The 19896-nt window shown below is 37.8% G+C and overlaps 2 protein-coding genes across 3 annotated transcripts in view; one reads left to right on the top strand and one right to left on the bottom strand.

The window, feature by feature from the left end:
* The window catches only part of LOC126457172 (chloride intracellular channel exc-4), a 158150-nt gene extending 152462 nt beyond the window's left edge, over nt 1–5688 (bottom strand). The window contains exon 1 of the mRNA XM_050093255.1: nt 5529–5688. Coding sequence (XP_049949212.1) covers nt 5529–5597 — 69 coding nt within the window. The 5' untranslated portion in view covers nt 5598–5688. The remainder of the gene's footprint in view (nt 1–5528) is intronic.
* A 9217-nt stretch (nt 5689–14905) lies between these two features.
* Nucleotides 14906–19896, top strand: part of LOC126457171 (fatty-acid amide hydrolase 2-A) — a 174598-nt gene continuing 169607 nt past the window's right edge. For both annotated transcript variants that reach the window (XR_007585437.1, XM_050093254.1), the window contains exon 1: nt 14906–15165. Coding sequence is in view for 1 of the 2 variants with exons in the window: in XM_050093254.1 (XP_049949211.1) it covers nt 15142–15165 (24 nt within the window). In the remaining variant the exon portion in view is untranslated. The remainder of the gene's footprint in view (nt 15166–19896) is intronic.

The raw sequence follows: 19896 nt of genomic DNA, 5'->3' as shown, positions 1-19896 counted from the left end.
TGCTTTCTCCCGTAAAAAAAATCCGCAAAGTATTGACACCCGATAAGCGAGGCGTCCTCTCTGACACCAAATGAGCAAACACCATCAGCTAACGGACAAGTGACTTGCCATACATCCTATCTGATCATAGGCGTGAAACCTTGGGATAGTGGCAGTAACCTGATTCGGAAATGGCCTGCGAATTTTAGGTCTGACGAAAATGTCAGTCTGAAGGAAGTGAGGAGCTTCTGCCTTGTGTATTTTATCAGCAAGAGAAGAGTGTCCACTAAAGAAAAATGCTGGAACTTAGGGCACACTGAAGTGACGCGTTAAATACAAAAGTTTTTAGGTCTGACAGGAAACCTAACCCAAGATATTTTATTGGTAGTCCTGCACTGATCCACCGAGCTGCACATTTTCGAGTGATAATTACGTAAAAATCACATCAAATTTTGGTAAATCCAGAGCTTTACAGCCCGCGTTTCTAGTGTGGTGATCCTGGTCTGGGTGCCGCGGTGACGAGCAAAACGGCGGGCCGGGCGGCACCGCCTTGGGCTATCAGTGCACCGGGTTTACTGGGTCAAGACAGGCGCAGCGTTGCCGGAGCGGCCGAGGCCGGAAGCCGCGCCTCCTTGTACAAGACGGCACTACACACGCCCTTAGATGCACTGCATTTGTGCCGCAATTGAAGGCGAGGGCAAAGGTATATCGCCTGTCACTGGACACTAGGTCTCTCCCGAGTCACAGACCATAAATTAATTATTTTTTTCCTGTTGCCCGCCGTTTGTCTTTCCAGCACACACATTTTGAAATGCTGAACTATCAGGCATAAAACAGAATGAAAGGTAATCTGTAACTTTTGAACAAATCAGACTCAGTGCTAGCAAGGGAACCTCCCCATCGCACCCCCCTCAGATACAGTTATAAGTTGGCACAGTGGACAGGCCTTGAAAAACTGAACACAGATCAATCGAGAAAACAGGAAGACGTATGGAACTATGAAAAAAATAAGCAAAATATACAAACTGAGTAGTCCGTGCGGATGATAGGCAACATCAATGACAGTGAGCTTAGGAGCGCCGTGGTCCTGTGGTTAGCGTGACCAGCTGCGGAACGAGAGGCCCATGGTTCAAGGCTTCCCTCGAGTGAAAAGTTTACTTTTTTTATTTTCGCAAATTAATGATCTGTCCGTTCGTTCATTGACGTCTCTGTTCACTGTAATAAGTTTAGTGCCTGTTTTGCGACCGAACCGCAAAACCGTGCGACTAGTAGACGAAAGGACGTGCCTCTCCAATGGGAACCGAAAACATTTGATCGCAAGGTCATAGGTCAACCGATTCCGCCACAGGAAAACACGTCTGATATATTCTATACGACACTGGTGACGGCATGTGCGTCACATGACAGGAATATGTTGTCGACCCACCTAACTTGTACATTTGGCGAATGGGTAAAAAGATTCTTCTACCTTGCCCAATTTAGGTTTTCTTGTGGATGTGATAATCACTCCCAAAAAAAGTGATGAAAACGTAAGAGTGTCACATAAACTGCAACAAATTAATGCAACAGTTTCACAGTCGCACAGTTTTCCCTGTGCTCTGTTAAAACATGTTTTTAACGTTCTCAAATTTTTCCGTGGGTACACCGTCAAATCCTGCATATGTCCAAGCAAATCAGGTCATGCCCTGGAATTTTGGAGATCAATGTTGATTATGTGTGAGTGCCTGAACTTTGGTAATTGTCTGAAAATAAAAAATTGAACTTTTCACTCGAGGGAAGACTTTAACCAAGGCCCTCTCATTCCGCAGCTGCTCACGCTAACCACAGGACCACAGCGCTCATGAGCTCAGACTAGCCTTGATGTTGCTTATCTTCCGCACGGACTACTCAGTTTGTATATTTTGCTTATTTTTTCATAGTTCCACACATCTTCTTCCTGTTTTCTCGATTGATTTGTTTTCAGTTTTTCAAGGCCTATCCACTGTGCCAACTTATAACTAAATCTGAGGGGGGGGGGGGGGGGGTGTGATGGGGAGGTTCCCTTGTAAGCATAAGATTATGAGAAGTATCAGAGAGGGCCAGTTGAAGTTAGGAGAAACAGTCACCGATGACATTTTAATTCTGCCAGACAGTAAAGGACTTTGAAGAGCAACTGAACAGAATGGATAGTCTTGAAAGTAAGTTATATCATTAACACCAATTAGAGAAGGGTAATGAGCAAGTCTAATGCTGTTGTGGCAACAAAGTAACTGATGAGAGAATTAAGATATAAAATGGAGGCTGGGAATAAGAAGAAAATATTTTAAAAATATATACCAATTTCAAGTCTACTAAAAGCTTTTGGAGTGTACTTGCACCCAAGAGAAATGTGGTGCTGTGAAAGAATGAAAATTAAATGTGCAGATAAGACAACTAATTAAGAGATGCACACTGAATTGATTTGGGAAGCAGCCTGAGTGCTGAAAGAAACAAGAAAGTATGTGGGTGGAACGGACAGGTTTGTAACATTTGTACAGGGAGTCCAACATATGACAAGTTCAACTGGATACATCTTGCAGTCATTACAAAGAGATGCAAAGAGCTGTGCTAAGCAGACTAGTGTGGAGCACCATAAAAAACCAGTCTCCAGACTGAAGACAATGTTTCACCTATGGTAATGATTTCCTGACAAAAGTAAGTTGCACAATGTATCAGTCTCCATTAAATTGGTGGTCTCCAAGTAACCCGCAGGGTAACTTCTTACAGATCACAGGACAAGGTGTAGTAAAGCCCTGCAATGTTCGGACCTAACTTCAGGTTGAGGAAAGCCACACATTGACTAAGGCCATATAGCAATCTTATCTGCTATGAAGTTTTTAAATCACATTTCAAGATTATTAAGTTTCATAAAGGGCAAATAAGTGAAACCTATTGAAGCTTACATTCTCATCAACTTACCACAAATGACATATGCAGGTATAAAGATCTGAGCTTTCACCCACTGACAAAAAGAAAAAAGCACACCTACTACACAAGAGTAAGTTCCCTCCCCAACATCACATGAAGTTAATCTATCACAGAACAAGCTTAAGGAAAATGCCACTGAGTCAAGGTAGGTCTACAAACATCTCATTCATTTATAGGAATGACATTTCACAAATCACTGACGATTTTCCACTGACAAGCAAATTCTAGCCTCTTATATATTGAAAATGCCACCAAGATAAATTTCATTTGAAGACAAGTACAGCAGAATCTTCATTAATGGGGTGGTTCATTTGCAACTAGGTCTGCGCAGTCAGACTACAGCCTAATATTCCACTAACAGAGTTACAACAAACTCAGAAGATTGTAATTTCATGGGCCCATCACAGAATCATCCTGGCACTTATGGACACCAAAGGAAATATAAACCTAGACCAACTGCTCCTACTGAATATTAGTGTTAACCAGTGAACCATATAAAATGTGTATAACGGTATGTCTATGCATTAACTTTCCTGATGCAGGGAAAAACTAGAGATGCACAATAGTCAACAAAGCCTACCTAAACAGAGGAAAGAATGTTAGACATGAGTGACTGCACCTGTCAGCTGATCACAGCATTCATTTCTGGAACAAGTAATACTATCCACCTTCTGTAGAGTGCATTCTTACATTCATCTGTAGCCACAGTCAAAATCTCCTTGTTAAATCAGAGCAGAATGAAAAATCCTGTGTGTGAAACTATCACTTCCCAATCCACACGATGACTGTAGCACTGCACTAACTTGCCCTTTGTTATAAATCAAACTTTCTCTATAGTAAACTACTTTCAGCCAAGAAGTGCTAACCAGTGGCTTAGAAGAACATCTTATGCAACAAATGTCTACTTATTAATATTTGAACTTCAAAGCCAAAATTGCCAGAGTAAAAATACCCTGTTATACTTAACACAAAGGACAGTAGCAACCCCAGAAGAATAGTAGTTGTATCCACTGATGGGGCAAATGGTGGTTTAGTAATATCACAACCAGCTTATCATAAGCATAATTTTTCTATAACCCTGTAAATTAGTCAATTCCAGTATATCAAACCTAAGAGTGTGCATCATTTATGCCAAACATTAATGCGGTCAAAAAACTTTGTCCTCCCTCTTTCATTAATGGCCCTAAGTTTTCTGCATTGACAAGCATACCCAAAACACTGAAAAACGTTTTTATACACCAGAACTATCAGCTTAATTGAACTTTTAAACATTTAAATTTTTCCAAGTAACTGTCCTAAAAAGATTAGCCTACCATTTAATTTTGAATCACAGATGCATCTAAACATGAATAGCTCGTCAGATATAGTGAGCTGAAAATGGCTGTTCCAGAAGTGACTTGTGCAATGCAACCACAAAAGGCAGTATGCCTAACCTCTTAAAACATTTGTCCCAGTCCCTCACTGGTCACAAAGTGAATGCTTTTGTCGGACAAAATTATCTTCATGTTCCACATAACACCAACCCACCCTTCTGTAGCAAAGAAGCGTGCAAAATACAAATTCTTATTTCCAGTCAACATAGCACTTTACTTCGTGACTGCAAAATTAAATAATAGCCAGTTATTACAGTTGCCCATTTTGAACTGAAAACATTCGCCCGAGTTAATATCCTAGAAAAAACAATACCCAAATGGATCACAAGAACCAAGCCAAACTTTTCAGAATAGCTATTACAGACATTTAAAAAGCCACATTAGAAATTCATCTGACAGAGTGCAAGGAATTTTCTGTAAATAAAAAAAAAGATCTTAATAAATAAAAACAAAGGACCTACAGATTTAGTGGTTCGTGCCGAAGAATTTTATACAAAGAAAATACAAGCAGGCAACGATATCAATCCAATCGATGTTACCCTGCGCAGTGACTAAAAATCTTCGGTTAATATTACTGAAAATGTTACATATCCGCAGTGGTAGAAACGCAACGATAGTTCATACGTATGTTGATCACGTTCCCCGTTAACAAATAGCCTTTCAACCACATAACGATAATTTAACTCCGTTTCTGACCAATTTGCGAGGCATCTCACTAAATAACCAGGAAAGCCGATGCCGGACGCAGGTTTTAGTCCCCTGAGTAGTTTCCTCAATATTTCCTCACAAGCTTTCAATGAATGTTTAAGAGGCTCACTTTAATGTTTTTTTAAAGAAATAGAGTGTCAACATTTGAAATGAGTTTTACATCACGGTAAATATACGGCCTACTAACGTGAAATTCTAAACGAGCAACAAAATAAGCGGTTTACAGTATGCGCGAATAAAGAATGACTCACAGCATTTGCGTATGAAATACTACAAAATACGCTACTACTGAACAAACACGAAAAACGCGAGGAAGAAATGTACAGTGAATTCAAGACAACTACATCCTGATTAGAGTTTTATATATACTCACGCGTAACAGGAAAGAGGCATTGAGACGTTTTATTCCGCACATTCAGTATTGAAATTTCAATACTTCAAATTCTCTATCAGCCATTTTCACCTCTGGCAGTTATGAACTACATAACATAATATCAACTACATCTTAAATTAAATTATTACCTTGATGATCAGTTCAATCTCCGGTACATTCCCGTTCTCTGGAGCCCCGTTGGTATATTCATCAGCCATCGTAGCAACCCTAGAATGACACTTTTAAGATGACACCTACTCCTCACAACACGACTATACTCACTTTGCCAGTTTGCCGCAATGTGTCAAAGACGTTACCTTCCCACGAGTCCAAAGAACAGCACGCACTTGCCATAGCCTTAAAGATACTCCAGCTCGCGCGTGAGAGAAGCCAACGGTAAAGATAAACTTATATCATCGACCAAACTTTCTGCTAGTGGATCTAACGATCTAATATTTTAAAGCCGTTTCACACACAACCATCTGTCTGCACAAATGCCCATACACATCACATCTGCACAGACGGAAGATATGTGGAAGTATGAGATGTGCACAAACCTGGAAGATGGAGTTTATAGTTTGAGCAAAATTGCTCAAATATGAGGGCTGCAGTTACCTCTGCACAGACAAATCGTGGCGTGTGATCAGAAGATCGCAACAAATCTGCCGACCGAAGCATGTTTGAGTCAGTTGTTTGATATGTCTATTGTTTCTCGTCTATGCGTGCACAGTGAATTGTAAAATGACACATACTCGCCAGTGCTATAGAGTGTTCATTGCTGAACACATTGAAGTATATCACAGTCAGATATGTCTGTGGAAAATTAAGAGAAAGACATACAACGATCGAGAAAAGAGGGTAGCTGCATAAAATTCTTTAACAGAGAAATTACGAGTGGTTGATCACTGAAAAACAGGGAAATGGTAATAAAACAAAGAAACTCGTCCCGACTATTTAGCACATAGAGTTAAGCAAAGTGACAAAATCTGTTGGATCTGGCTCCGGACATGACGAAATTTACAAGCCAGTTCCTGGGATTACCTCGTCCTCTACTTCCTGAGCGATCCCAATAAAGACAGATCATATGAAATACAGTTTAAGTTTATCTTGTAGATAACAGTAATTACTATATTTCTTTTGCAGTTCTACTCACTGATCTTTAAGGCAAAAATCATACAAGTAACAACTGAGGGAAATAACTGCAGATGTTAACATAGAACTTTACTCAATTCCTCTTTTAGATGCTACTAACAAAAATAATTTGGACAAACTCAGGTGGCACAGGCATGTGGTTAACTTTAACGAAAATCCGAGTTCTGCTTAGACAGCTCTCTCAAAATGTTGATGTGCAAGAAGGATTCCTAGCATACTTTCACTCAGTGGGCCCTACAGTACTTTGTCATGATCTAAGGGTCACATTATGGCAAAAACAAGTAGGTCTCTATTTATTATACACAAAAGTGCAATCGCAATGTTGTTTCAAATTGATAATGAATTAGCTTGCAGCAGTGTCTTCAGGACCATAGGGGTTCTTACATTTATTTTACTTCCTAAAACACTATGTGTTTCATAACAAGAGTGAATTAAAGTTGAACTGCAGAGTTCACTGCCACAATACTAGAAGAAAAGACTTTCCAGGTTGACTATGAATCCCTGTCTAGATTTCAAAGTGGAGTTTTATGTTATGGTAAAAAGTTTTGAACAGCAAACTGAAAATCACGACTCAGAAACCAACTAAACTATAGCTTATTGCCCACATCTACGCTTTCTAAGAATATGCTAAGTTTGAAACACATCTAAAACTGTAAAAAATATTCTCTGTAAATTGCCAGAACAAGAACTTAGGTAACTGAACTATTTTACTTGCCCTCATAAAATCCCCATCCAGGTAAGAATAAATAGCTTCACATGTGTTGTGTATGATTTCATTCAATGCTTGTTTCGAGATTGCAGTAGAGAATTCTTCTTCCTTAAAGCTCTTCCTCTTGCCAGGAATTTTGTCAGCGTCAGCCACTACTACGGAATAATTCCTATCCTCTTAAAAGTACTTTTCCATGTTATATGAGATATTGTTTTGGCCTTCAGTCCAGAGACTGGTTTGATGCAGCTCTCCATGCCACTCTATCCTGTGCAAGGTTCTCCCAGTACCTACTGCAACCTACATCCTTCTGAATCTGTTTAGTGTATTCATCTCTTGGTCTCCCTCTACGATTTTTACCCTCCACACTGACCTCCAATACTAAATTTGTGATCCCTTGATACCTCAGAATATGCCCTACCAACAGATCCCTTCTTCTAGTCAAATTGTGCCACAAACCCCTCTTCTCTCCAGTTCTACTCAATACCTCCTCATTAGTTATGTGATCTACCCATCTAATCTTCAGCATTCTTCTGTAACATCACATTTCATGAGTTATTTTGCTCCCCAAATAGCAAAACTCCTTTACTACTTTAAGTGTCTCATTTCCTGATCTAATTCCCTCAGCATCACCCGACTTAATTCGACTACATTGCATTATTCTCGTTTTGCTTTTGTGGATGTTCATCTTATATCCTCCTTTCAAGACACTGTCCATTCCGTTCAGCTGCTCTTCCAGGTCCTTTGTGTCTCTGACAGAATTACAATGTAATTGTTGAACCTCAAAGTTTTTATTTCTTCTCCATGGATTTTAATTCCTAATCCGAATTTTTCTTTTGTTTCCTTTACTGCTTGCTCAATATACAGATTGAATAACGTTGAGGAGAGGCTACAACCCTGTCTCACTCCCTTCCCAACCACTGCTTCCCTTTCATGTCCCTCAACTCTTATAACTGCCATTTGGTTTCTATACAAATTGTAAATAGCCTTTCGCTCCCTGTATTTTACCCCTGCCACCTTCAGAATTTGAAAGAGAGTATTCCAGTCAACATTGTCAAAAGCTTTCTCTAAGTCTACAAATGCTAGAAACGTAGGTTTGCATTTACTTCTTGTAACACTAACCAAAACGGCCTTCCTGTGCTGGTACTGCGAATAGCTGAAAGCAAGGGGAAACTAAAGCCATAATTTTTCCCACAGGCATGCAGCTTTACTGTATGGTTACTGTATATGAGAGATTATGAGCATCAAAAGACAAATAAATATGTCCAAACCTATCTTCAAATAATTACACCAGTTGTCAAGTTAGCCTTGCAAATCATGAAATATATTTATTTGAAAAAACTGCCTTTGCTTAAGGTGCCAATGTCTAGAACATGTTAATCGCTCTTCCTTTTTCTTGCACGTTTTTCATTATGCGACACAAGTTGTGAACACAGACTATAACAGAACATTCTCTGTTAATAATTTATAAATAAGTGAAATAAGCTTTAAGGTTGTGGCAGCCTTGTCGACTGCTGCTGAAATTTCTTTTCTAGACTGACAAATGTCAGTTGAGCAATAGATTGGAACTTGTGTAGTGTGAACACACCACATTTGCAGTCATTTATTCCATGCACAGACGTTTACACAGATATCTGCATAGAAAGATAGTTGCATTTGGAAGGGGCTTCAGTTTCGACTGGCCATCATGTCAGGGTGTTTTCAAAGTTTATTTATTTATTTGTTTATTCAACAGCTTTGGATGTACATCTATGGATCAGATCAAAGTACATATTTGCAATGTAAGTTTATCGAGAGTAACGATCATGTACACTAATTAATTATCAAGGTATATAATTTTTAAATACATTAGCGTCAGACATAATTATACAGTTTGTGTCTACTTTGCATTCCACCTACACTGATTTTATTTCTATTCTACCGTACATAAGAATGCATATCCAATTTATTACATATCTCTCTAGGCATATTTCAGTTCCATTACAGAATATGCCTATTTCTTTTTTTGCAATTAGTATGTATTCATTGACTGAACAGAAAGGACTTTCTATAGGCAGTAGTTTTATTGTTTGCTCTTCTCTTTCAGGCTTATTTTATAAATATGAGATGGTAAACAATTGTATGGTTTTATTACAACTTCTTTCTAGTTTAGCTGTATTGTGTTGTGAAAATCTTAAGTTCATAGAGCTTCTGGTCACATTATAATGTATTTCTTCATTTTTATTGAACTTGTTTTCATGTTTCCACACAAGCTGTACTATTGTATATACATATATATTGTAATAATTTAAAATTTTGAGTAGTTTGAATAGTGGACTACAGCTATTTGTTCTTCTTGCATTACCATTATTCTGATGGTTGCTTTTTGCAGTTTGAATTTTTTTAACTCAAATGACTCTATATTTCTATTCCATAGTACACAATGGCATTAAAATACGAGAAATATACCATTTGCACAGCACCTTCTGTTACTAATGGTTTCATGTCTCTGAGAATAAATATACCTGGACTGAGTTTGCTTGTTACAGTAACAATGAGGTCTTTCCAGTTGTCATCGGCGAGCCCTACGAATTTTTTGACTTGAACTGCATTCATATCCAGTTCTTGTGGTTGTGTAATTACTCTCTACTTCTTCTATTGTCATTCCTAAATAGTGTTGTTTTAGTTTTCTTTTGATTGAGAATCAGCCAACTGGTTCTGAGGCCCTAAATATCAACTTGCCTTTGTTATGATGTCATGTTATTGCAAATTTTCGTGATAAACATATCAGTAAATTAGCCTACTGTGCCTATTTTCATTCACTGCTTTCATATGGCATCATATTCTGGGATAATTCATCAGTAAGAGAAAAAGTATTCATTGCATAAAAATGTGTAGTCAGAATAATAGCTAGTGCCCACACAAGAAATCATTGCAGACATTTATTTAAGGAACTCCGAATATTCGTAGTACCTTCGCAATACATATATTCACTTATGAAATTTGTTATTAATAACCCATCCAAATTCTAAAATAACAGTGAAGTGCATGGCTATAATACTAGAGGGAAGGATGATCTTCACTATTCTGGATTAAATCTGACTTTGGCACAGAAAGGAGTAAATTATGCTAGTGACACATTCCACACCATTGTAAAATGTCATATTCATGATCTATGATACAGTATTAATGCATGTAATCTGCAAATATATTTCTTTTTGTTTGGACTGCTGTATCTGCATGGGATTGTATGCAACATTAAATTTGTCTGTACTATATTGTGTATTACTTCAGTAACAAGTTGTTGAAACTGCTATACAGTTTCTTCACTGTCCATAATTAGCTTAGCCCAGTGCTGAAGGTTGAAAGTGAGGTTATGAGTTACCATCTGTGAAACAGAAAGTCTGAGGATAGTATTGCATTGAGGAACTAACAACGATTAACTTTTTTAACAGCTAAAGTAATCTTCATCATGTATGTTCTTGATCAGGTTTGTGTGGTAAAGTGCAGAGAAATGAAACAACATGTGAAAACAGCGACATTTATTTGCTAGTGAACTTGTTTACATAATTGCATATCAATCAATATTTGTAAAAAGATAAACAGAGACTGTTTATGTGATCCATCATGTTTTTTCCTTATGTAAATAATAACATCAGAAACAACTATATTTTTCTACTTCATTAGAGCTGACTTTTACCTAAAACATTATTCAATGACCATTGCTTTACCAATGTTGGTTCTTATTTACTTCAGTGTGGGCATCAGCTATGTTCTGTTATTTTAAAATCTAATCAACTTTTGCTTTCAGATCTCTAAACATTCAATAGAAAAATATCCAGTTCATCAAGGAATGTTTGCAATTTGCCACGAAAACAAAACATGATGATAAAATATAGGTTAAGAAGACACAACAGCACAATAGCACATATCTCTCACTGTATCATGCATAAGTGCGACACTTACCATCACTACAACAGCAGCAGCAGTGGCACACTATATATTTGGGCAGGACATACAAGAACTCTTCTTCCAGAATTTAGAGTTCTGCTATGACCTTTCCCTGGACTGTTACCCTGGCATACCTTGTCTATCTAGATAATGTTATTCTTTGTGTCATAAATCCAAGTGGAGTGGTAGTAAACGTGTGGTTATGGGCATATCTCCAATGATATTGATAATGTATGAAAATCCCCGTTTTAAAGGCGTGAGAGTGATGCTTTGAGGCTTTGGATGGTATGAAATAAGTAAGAATTCTGCATAGATAATTATAATGTTCAGTTCTCAAATTGCTCCGGTGTTACTGGTCTGTCAAACACTTTGCATTTTGGGCTACCCAAAAACGAAATATCTAGCAACGAAAATATCACGCAATGTACTCACTTTTAGAAATCAAAGTTCAGAAACTTGATGTGTGTTGGCTCAGCCATCCAGTGTGCTGTAAACGAGCGTCTCGAATTGTGGGAGTATGTGTATGGATTTTTTTGGAAATGTATTGTCGGTGTGTACAAAGCTCATCCATCAAACGATTCAGAGGAAGTTTCTGCTACTAATCATCGCCCTGATTGGAAACTCCGACTCTTTTTTGGTCATCAGTATTGTGTGACCCACCATAAGTTCTTTCCCTGTGACCACCTCTTCACCATGGAGTAGCATCTTTATACCAAACGTTTACGAGTATTCGTTGGATATATTCTAAGCTATATCTTTCGCTACTGTTTTTACCTTCTATAGTTCTTCTTACTCCCATGGAAGCTATTCCCTGATGACTTAACACATGCTTTAACCTTTAAATATAACCCTGGGGTTAAGTTATTTCTATTTGAAAACAGAAGATAGGGATATTTCACTCCTATGTAAATTCTGTTGGCATCCATGTGATGATTTTGCAATATTGCCTGCCAGCTGTCAGTCTGTTCGTGGCTGCCTGCAGAGCAAACAACCTGCTGTGGGGTCTGCTGGACCCCAGCGTTATATTAACGTGTGCGTTTTTTAAGTTGCAAGTTTTTCATCAGTTTGTACTAACAAAAGGACAGAAAATTTATGTGATAGGCCACACTTAATTCTAGCTTTGTTAGATACAAGTGAGGAAGAATATTCAGAAAGCCTATTTGGTGATGACACTGATTCTGGCCCAGATGTCGTTCTTGAAGATGAGGATTTAGATGATGAACTGGTTGCTAATGAACCTAATGATGCGCTGAATGGTGGTGAGCCTTGTGAAATAGAAAATGAAGACAGTCAAGAAGATGATGAAGAAGATGACAGCGGTGAAAATGAGGAACACCAACGACATAGACATCTGATTCGGGGGAGGAACAAAAAGACGCCATATATTTGGAAGAGTTGCAGAAAGGAACACCTGAAAATGCTTGGAAGCTGCTAACTGATGATGTGATGCTAGAAGAGATAACCATGCGAACTAATGAAGAAATAGACAGACAAGTATGTAACATTGTAAGGCAGCTGTATCAGCGGAATTCACGTAAAAACGAAATGATTGCGTACATAGGGTTTTGTACTTCGCTAGTGTGCACAAAGATTCAAAAAGGAATTTAGAACAACTTTGGTCAACTGAGCTAGGGTTTTCTATTTACAGAGCTACTATGTCCTTACCTCGATTTCGCTTTATAACTACTTTCTTGCGCTTTGACGACAAAGCCACTAGACAAGAGAGAATAAGAGATGATTGTTTGGCTGCGATACGATATTTGTGGTACACTTTTATGGAAAACTGTCGTGCTTATTACAGACCATTTCAGCACTGCACCATTGATGAACAGTTTATAGGCTTTCGTGGTCGATGTAGATTCAGGGTATACATGAAATCAAAACCAGGCAGGTATGGTTGGAAAATAGTTATGCTGAACGATTGTAAGACCAGTTACATGTTAAACGCAATTCCTTACATTCGAAAAGTAAAAACCCTGAACAGTGAACCTGTACCCACATATTATGTGAGAAAGCTGTCTGAGCCACTATATGGGACAAATCGTAATATTCCGCCAGACAATTGGTTCATGTCCATCCCGTTGTTCAACAAAATGCTTGTCGACCAGAAACAGATAATGGTTGGAACAATGAGGGCTAACAAAACTGAGATACCTGCAAAATTTTTGCAATCTAAACCTGCAGGAGAATCGTTATTCGCTTTCGACCATAACAAGACCTGTTTGCTCTCGACAATGCATCACAGTGCAAATGTAGGTGCGGAGACCAAGAAACCCGAAATAGTTCTTATCTATAACTGAACAAAAGGAGGGACTGATACTTTTGACAAATTGTACCATGGTTACAGTGTCAGCTGTAGAACGAAACGTTGGCCGGTAAGATTCTTTTCCGGGATGTTGGGTCAATGTGGCGTCAACTCTATAGTTTTCAACCTTTTGAATGCAAAAAATCCTAAACTCAGCCGAAATAAGTATTTGCAGATATTGGCAAAGTACTTGATAAAACCATGGCTCTATGAACGAGTGGAAATTCCAACGATTCAGAGAGGAATCAAACTTGCTATTCGAAAAATACTGCAGAGTCCAGCAGAACGTCATGTTGCAAATGATGTCGAGCCACTTAGAAACAACGCTGCTCCTTCTGCCCTCGAGCAAGAGATTGGAAACCAAAATTCCTCTGTTGATCATGCCGATCTGCTTTGTGTGACGAACATCGTGCAATGGTTTGCAGAGATTGTACAGAGTAGAAAAGGGACATAAATCACTTCAAGGAAAATAATTAATTTTTCTTACATTTTTCATTTAATGGTTAATTAATTTTGTTAGAATTCAATGATCTAAAATTTATTTAAAATTATGTGGAATAAGTGTAGTTTATAGTGTGTAAATAAAAGTCCTGGTAACAGATTTAATTAGTTTTCAATTTATACCTATTTTATAAGAGCCTATAACTATGATGTAAGAGGATTTGGGTAATTTTTGCAGTAAAAAGTATCTTTTTTGTGTGGTATTATAAGAAAGCCTTTAAATGCTTTCACTTTACCAAAAACACTAAATTTTTCTACTTTTTGTGTACTTTCTGAAAATAAGAATGTATCATCTTTGAAAATTGTTACTAAAATTGTTTCAGCACGATTACATGTACGTGAGAAATATGTAAACAAAATATTTGCAAAAATTTCAAAAAAATGTGTCAAATATAAGAAGAAATACATTGGGGCCCACGAGAACCCAAGGTTATATTTGTGTATCTTCTAATAAGTGTTATATTTAAAAGGTTAAGGCCACATCTTGCACCCTCCAACAGAGACTATGATGAAGTAGAATATTGAGAGCACTTACGGAGTGCACAGTATCTGAAGGAAACAAGAGGAAGACGTAATATATGTTCCAGTAAATATCGTTTGATATGCTTATAGAGACTGGCTAAATAAAACTGCAATGCTGTGTAGGGCATTATACAACGATTTGTATTTATGTTGTCATACCCACTTTATTTTCTGTGTTTAACAGGCTGCTGTGACTATATACTTCTATAAAACAATTATATTAACAGTTTTGACAGTTAATTACTGTTACTATTTTATTACGAATTCTAAGTCGCTGCGCAAAAGAAATTTGTCCAGTTTTCCGCCTTTGTCTTACCAAACTAATCTGATCTTTTCTGTATTGATACAAACTACGATACAAAACGTCAAAACACAGCCAAAGATTACAATGTTGTCATGTACGAATTTGTAAGAGCGCTGCCGGCAACAATATTCTGAGAGTGACGTGCGGGTTATTGGAAGTAGAAAGTGGTCAGGAATGTGTGATTTATGTAATTTATGTTTGGGATGCATAAGTAGTTGTTTGTTGAACTAATGGAATTTTTGTGAATGGAAACAAATTAAACGTAAAAACTGTATTGTCTGTAGATAGGTAGGAAATAGATGTGAGAGGAAATTATTCGAAGACTAAGCTATCTCCTTGAACATGCCCCGCGGACAACGGACAGAGGTATCGTAATTTGTTTATGTGTATCAAACCGTTTTTTACGGCTGGCATTTAACTGTCTAGGAGTTCAGGTTTGATTAGAAATGTTGAATAACAGCACAAGATATTGCATTGATCATTCATGCTACTAGGATATCTCGCCATTCATTTTGGCACCTGCGAAACCTTCAGAGAGCGTATCATAGAGGGGGAAAAAGCAGCCAGTTTCCAAGAACAGAAATATATTTTTGGCAGTGGGAATTCGTCATAACATTTCCCTAGAATAAAATAGAGCGGACAAGTCATATAGCGCGTGTCGCGTAATTAATCACACGGTAGTTGCCTCATTTTATTTCTCACCTTGGATAAACATAGACAGCATTACAATCTGTGATACCATCATGCTTGTACATACTGTGCTTGTACATAAGCATTCATATGTACCAAAAGAACACTTTTCTGTCAAACACATTATCTGGTTAGCACTGATTATTACCAACAAGGTTTAATTTGGGCTTTTATCTGTTGCCAAAGTAGAGTATTATTTGATGTTCATATTTATATTTTAGTATTGGAGCTTGATGTGTTGCTGCACTTTTGCAATATTTGATGATGGTTGCAGGGATAGCAGTCTACTAGAAATTTCCCAGTGTTAGAAGTTTACCAGTAGATTGCTTCCACGTTGTTCATTTACTCATTAAGTCCAAGGGGTAGTTAATTACTTTAATTGCGAATCTGAATTTTAGAGCCATATTGTAAATATTGTACCATATAATGATTATCTAGGAAGTATACAGTTTCCATCTGTGAGGCAACTTGCCTGTCAAAGTAGTAGTAATAGTGAGCTATCGGTTTTATGAGAGCTGTGTCCAAGTAAAAGTCTTCTGCAGTTTTCATTTATGAATTGATGACTTCTTGTCCACCTTGGACACCCCCTCTGTACTGACAATGTTGTTGATAATCCTGAATGTAGGAAGCCAACATATATATGAAAATATATCTACATGCTTTGTCACCATGTCTCAATCCAGATGTAGGCCTATACAGTTGAGGAGTTCACTGTACTGACATAACACTCCTGCTGTAACAGGGTATCTGAGGTAGGTATAGGTAAAGTTGAGTAAACTATTCAGAAAAACATCAGAATTCATCAGCAAACCTCTCCTGCCATTCTAAGAATGTCATACAGTGTGAACATGTTGAATAACAGTGCAAGAAACTTGTACGTCTTCCATTTTTAAGGCTCGTTGATGGAAAACGTTATATATTTGGAAAAAAGTAAGACCAGCCTTTAGTCCTAAAAAAGTAGGAGAGCTTATGTAAAGTTTGGAAGGTAGGGGACGAGGTGCTGGCAGAAGTGAAGCTGTGAGGATGGGGCGCGAGTTGTGCTTGAGTAGCTCAGATGGTGGAACACTTGCCCACGAAAGGCAAAGTTCCCGAGTTCTAGCCTCGGTCTGGCACACAGTTTTAATCTGCCAGGAAGTTTCATATCAGCGCGCTCTACACTGCAGAGTGAAAATCTCATTCTATAAACATCCCCCAGGCTGAGGCTAAGCCGTGTCTCCGCAATATCCTTTCTTTCAGGAATGCTTGGTCTGCAGGTTCGCTGGAGAGCTTCTGTAAATTTTGGAAGGTGGGGGACATGATACTGGCAGAAGTGAAGCTGTGAGGATGGGGCGTGAGTCGTGCTTGGGTAGCTCAGATGGTAGAGCACTTGTCCACGAAAGGCAAAGGTCCCGAGTTCGAGCCTCGGTCCGGCACACAGTTTTAATCTGGCAGGAAGTTTCATATCAGGGCACACTCCACTGCAAAGTGAAAATCTCATTCTGGAAACATGTCCGTGTGTTTGCAGTTCAACAAACAGCATTACCGAAAACCTGGACCACGTATCCTCTTGTAGATCTTCATTTCCCCAGTCAGAATCAGCATAACAGAGAAGAGCGTTTGAATTTCCTCTTTTTTAACACAGACCACATAAAGTAATCCTTTAATATACCGAATAATTCATTTCAAACCTTTCAAGTAGAATTCTGTTGGTTTATTTTGATGTGTACTAAAATATTTAACTGATGCACTTGTGTTTGGTCTTGTGGTTGTCATTTCATACATTAAGCAACCTATTAATTCTCTGTATGGTCTAGTTTCAACCATTTCACCACAAGCACCCTCACTGAGTTTGACTTCCATTGACGTTTTAAAGGGTTTACAGTCTTCCTTGTTGAATCTTTTCAATACGTTTTCAAGATAAATGCATTGCATTTTACCATTGGTCTTCTGTATATTTATTCCAAGGAATAGTTCTAGGTCTCAAAGTTTTCACAATTCAAGTCCTAATTTTGACTTCTTCTTAACATGTGTGATTTTGCTTTTACAATTCAAAACAATTAGAATATCGTCCATGAACAGTAGCAAAAAAAGTATTATAATCATCAATGTGTCCAGCATGGAGATATCCATGGACTTCAGTTTATTGAAACATGAATTCCTTCATAAAATTATCGGATGTAGAATTCAAAGTCCTTGGTGCCTGCTTCAGACCACATAAAGCCTTACTGAATTTGCATACCTTAATCTTTACACCTTGAGGAACTTTCATACAATTTTTTTCACTCAATTCTCCATGCAAGAATACATATTGTCCATCAGTTTGTTTCAAAAACAAATCATGCCCATTCACCACACTAAGAAAAGTCCTCAGTGTTGAGAGTTCAGCGACAGGAGCACCTGTCTCCTCATAATCGTATCATTTTACTTAAACACCACCTTCAATAACTAAATGTACCTTATGCCTTTCATTATTTCCAGATGCGTCTCATTTTACTTTGAATATGCACTTATTGTCAATGATTGTTTTACTTGTTGTAAGTGATGAATAAGTCTGAGTTCCGTTAGATGACAGAGAATTCGATTCTCCCTATATTGTTTTTGTCCTTTCTTCTTTGTCATGCCAACTATTCACAGCTTGTGCATTCAAGGCTAATCCTCCAAGTATCTAGGATCTAGATTTTCTTGTTATTGTATTGTTTTTCCGTAGAGGCTCTGCTTCCATAGTTTTCTTCTGAAGGCAAAGGCTTCGATTTATCTTCAACAGTTTGTTCAGTTTCCTCTGAGTTAATTTCATTCTGGTGATGCCCTTGCTCTTCTGTTATGTTCTGCGTTATATTGTCCATTTGAACAGTTGCCTTCAAGATCCTATCATCGCTGCTTTCACTTTCGAATAGAAACTCGTCTTCTCAAAAAATTACAACTCTTCCAAACACAATCTTGTGTTCTTTGGGGCATCATAATCTGTAACCATTGGGCTAATATCCAGTCGTGATCCATTTTAATGACCTGCAGTAAAATGTAGTTGTCAGTAGTTCCTTTGGAATGTGCAAGTATGCAACACATCCGAATATATGTATTTTCTTCAAATTTGGCTTTCTTCCAGACCATAGGATTGCTGAGATTTCTCTATCCAAAACTGAAGTATGACTACAATTAACAATAAAAAAATAGCTGCCAATACCACTTATGACCAAAACTTCTTCCCAAGTTTGCATCCAAGAATCATACAATGAACCTTTTCAATGATGTCCGATTTAGTAGTTTTACCAATCAATATTGCTGAGGTGTGTACCTTGTTATAAACTTGAAGTGTACTCCCATTTCATCAAAGAAATGTACTCACAGCCATTGGCACTTCCGATCTTCTGATTTTAATGTTGAAATGAGCAGTAGCGATTCCATAGTATACTGTGAAATAAACAAACACTTCAGTCTTCGATTGAAGAGTATAAGCTGCTATAAAGTGAGTATGATCATCAGTGAAAGTCACTGTACATTTCTTTCCATCAAAAGACACAGGCATTTATAGGACCAAGCACATCTCTACATTTCAATTCAAGTCGTTGTTTGGCTCAAGCATGAGACTGTGTATGACATAATCATGTTTGTTTACCCTCTGTGTATGTAAAATATTTATTTACAAGTTCAGAAAAGTTTATTTTGTCCAATACTTTGGCTAGATAATGAAGCTTCTGCATATTTTCAAGGTTCAAATATCCTAAATGTTTATGCCACAAGTCTACATCACTGTTTGAAACACAGACACTTTTAGAATAGAACTCTTAATACATATGAATGAAAGGGTATGCACACCTGGATGTTTTGTGTGTGATAGAACTCTTAGTACATTTGAACGAGAGGATATACATGCCAGAATCTTTTCTGCATGAGCTACAGTGCTTCCATAGTTCAGTTTGAACATACAGAATTTTCAGAAGTAATGCAGTATCCAGTCATTTCTAGATTAAACACTGACAATATGTTACTTAATAAACCGTATACTACATGCACATCTTTTATTTATTTCTCTCCTCAAAAAATGCTTTCAGCATCAACTTCTCCAGCATTTCTGGTAAAGAAAAATGTATCTGTTTGGCAACCCTTATTCTTTTTGGATTTTCTAGTTCCCTCACATTCTCCAAAGGAACAGATTCATCAATTAAATATTCTGTTGCTCCCCCCCTCCCCTCCCCCTGTGTCTAGAAACCAGTCGACCTTGCCATGTGGAAAGTTTCCAGTAGCAATTGAGAAAGAAAAATTATTTTAACTGCCATCTATTTCTTGCACATTTTTCACTAGTTTTGCAGAATTTATACTTTTATGCTTTGTGACGATTGGTTGGTTGGTTGTTTCGGGGAAGGTGACCAGACAGTGAGGTCATCAGTCTCATCGGATTAGGGAAGGACGGGGAAGGAAGTCGGCCGTGCC

Source organism: Schistocerca serialis, chromosome 2 (assembly GCF_023864345.2).
Source record: "Schistocerca serialis cubense isolate TAMUIC-IGC-003099 chromosome 2, iqSchSeri2.2, whole genome shotgun sequence".
Lineage (NCBI taxonomy): Eukaryota > Metazoa > Arthropoda > Insecta > Orthoptera > Acrididae > Schistocerca > Schistocerca serialis.
This window is presented reverse-complemented; position numbering and strand designations above follow the sequence as displayed.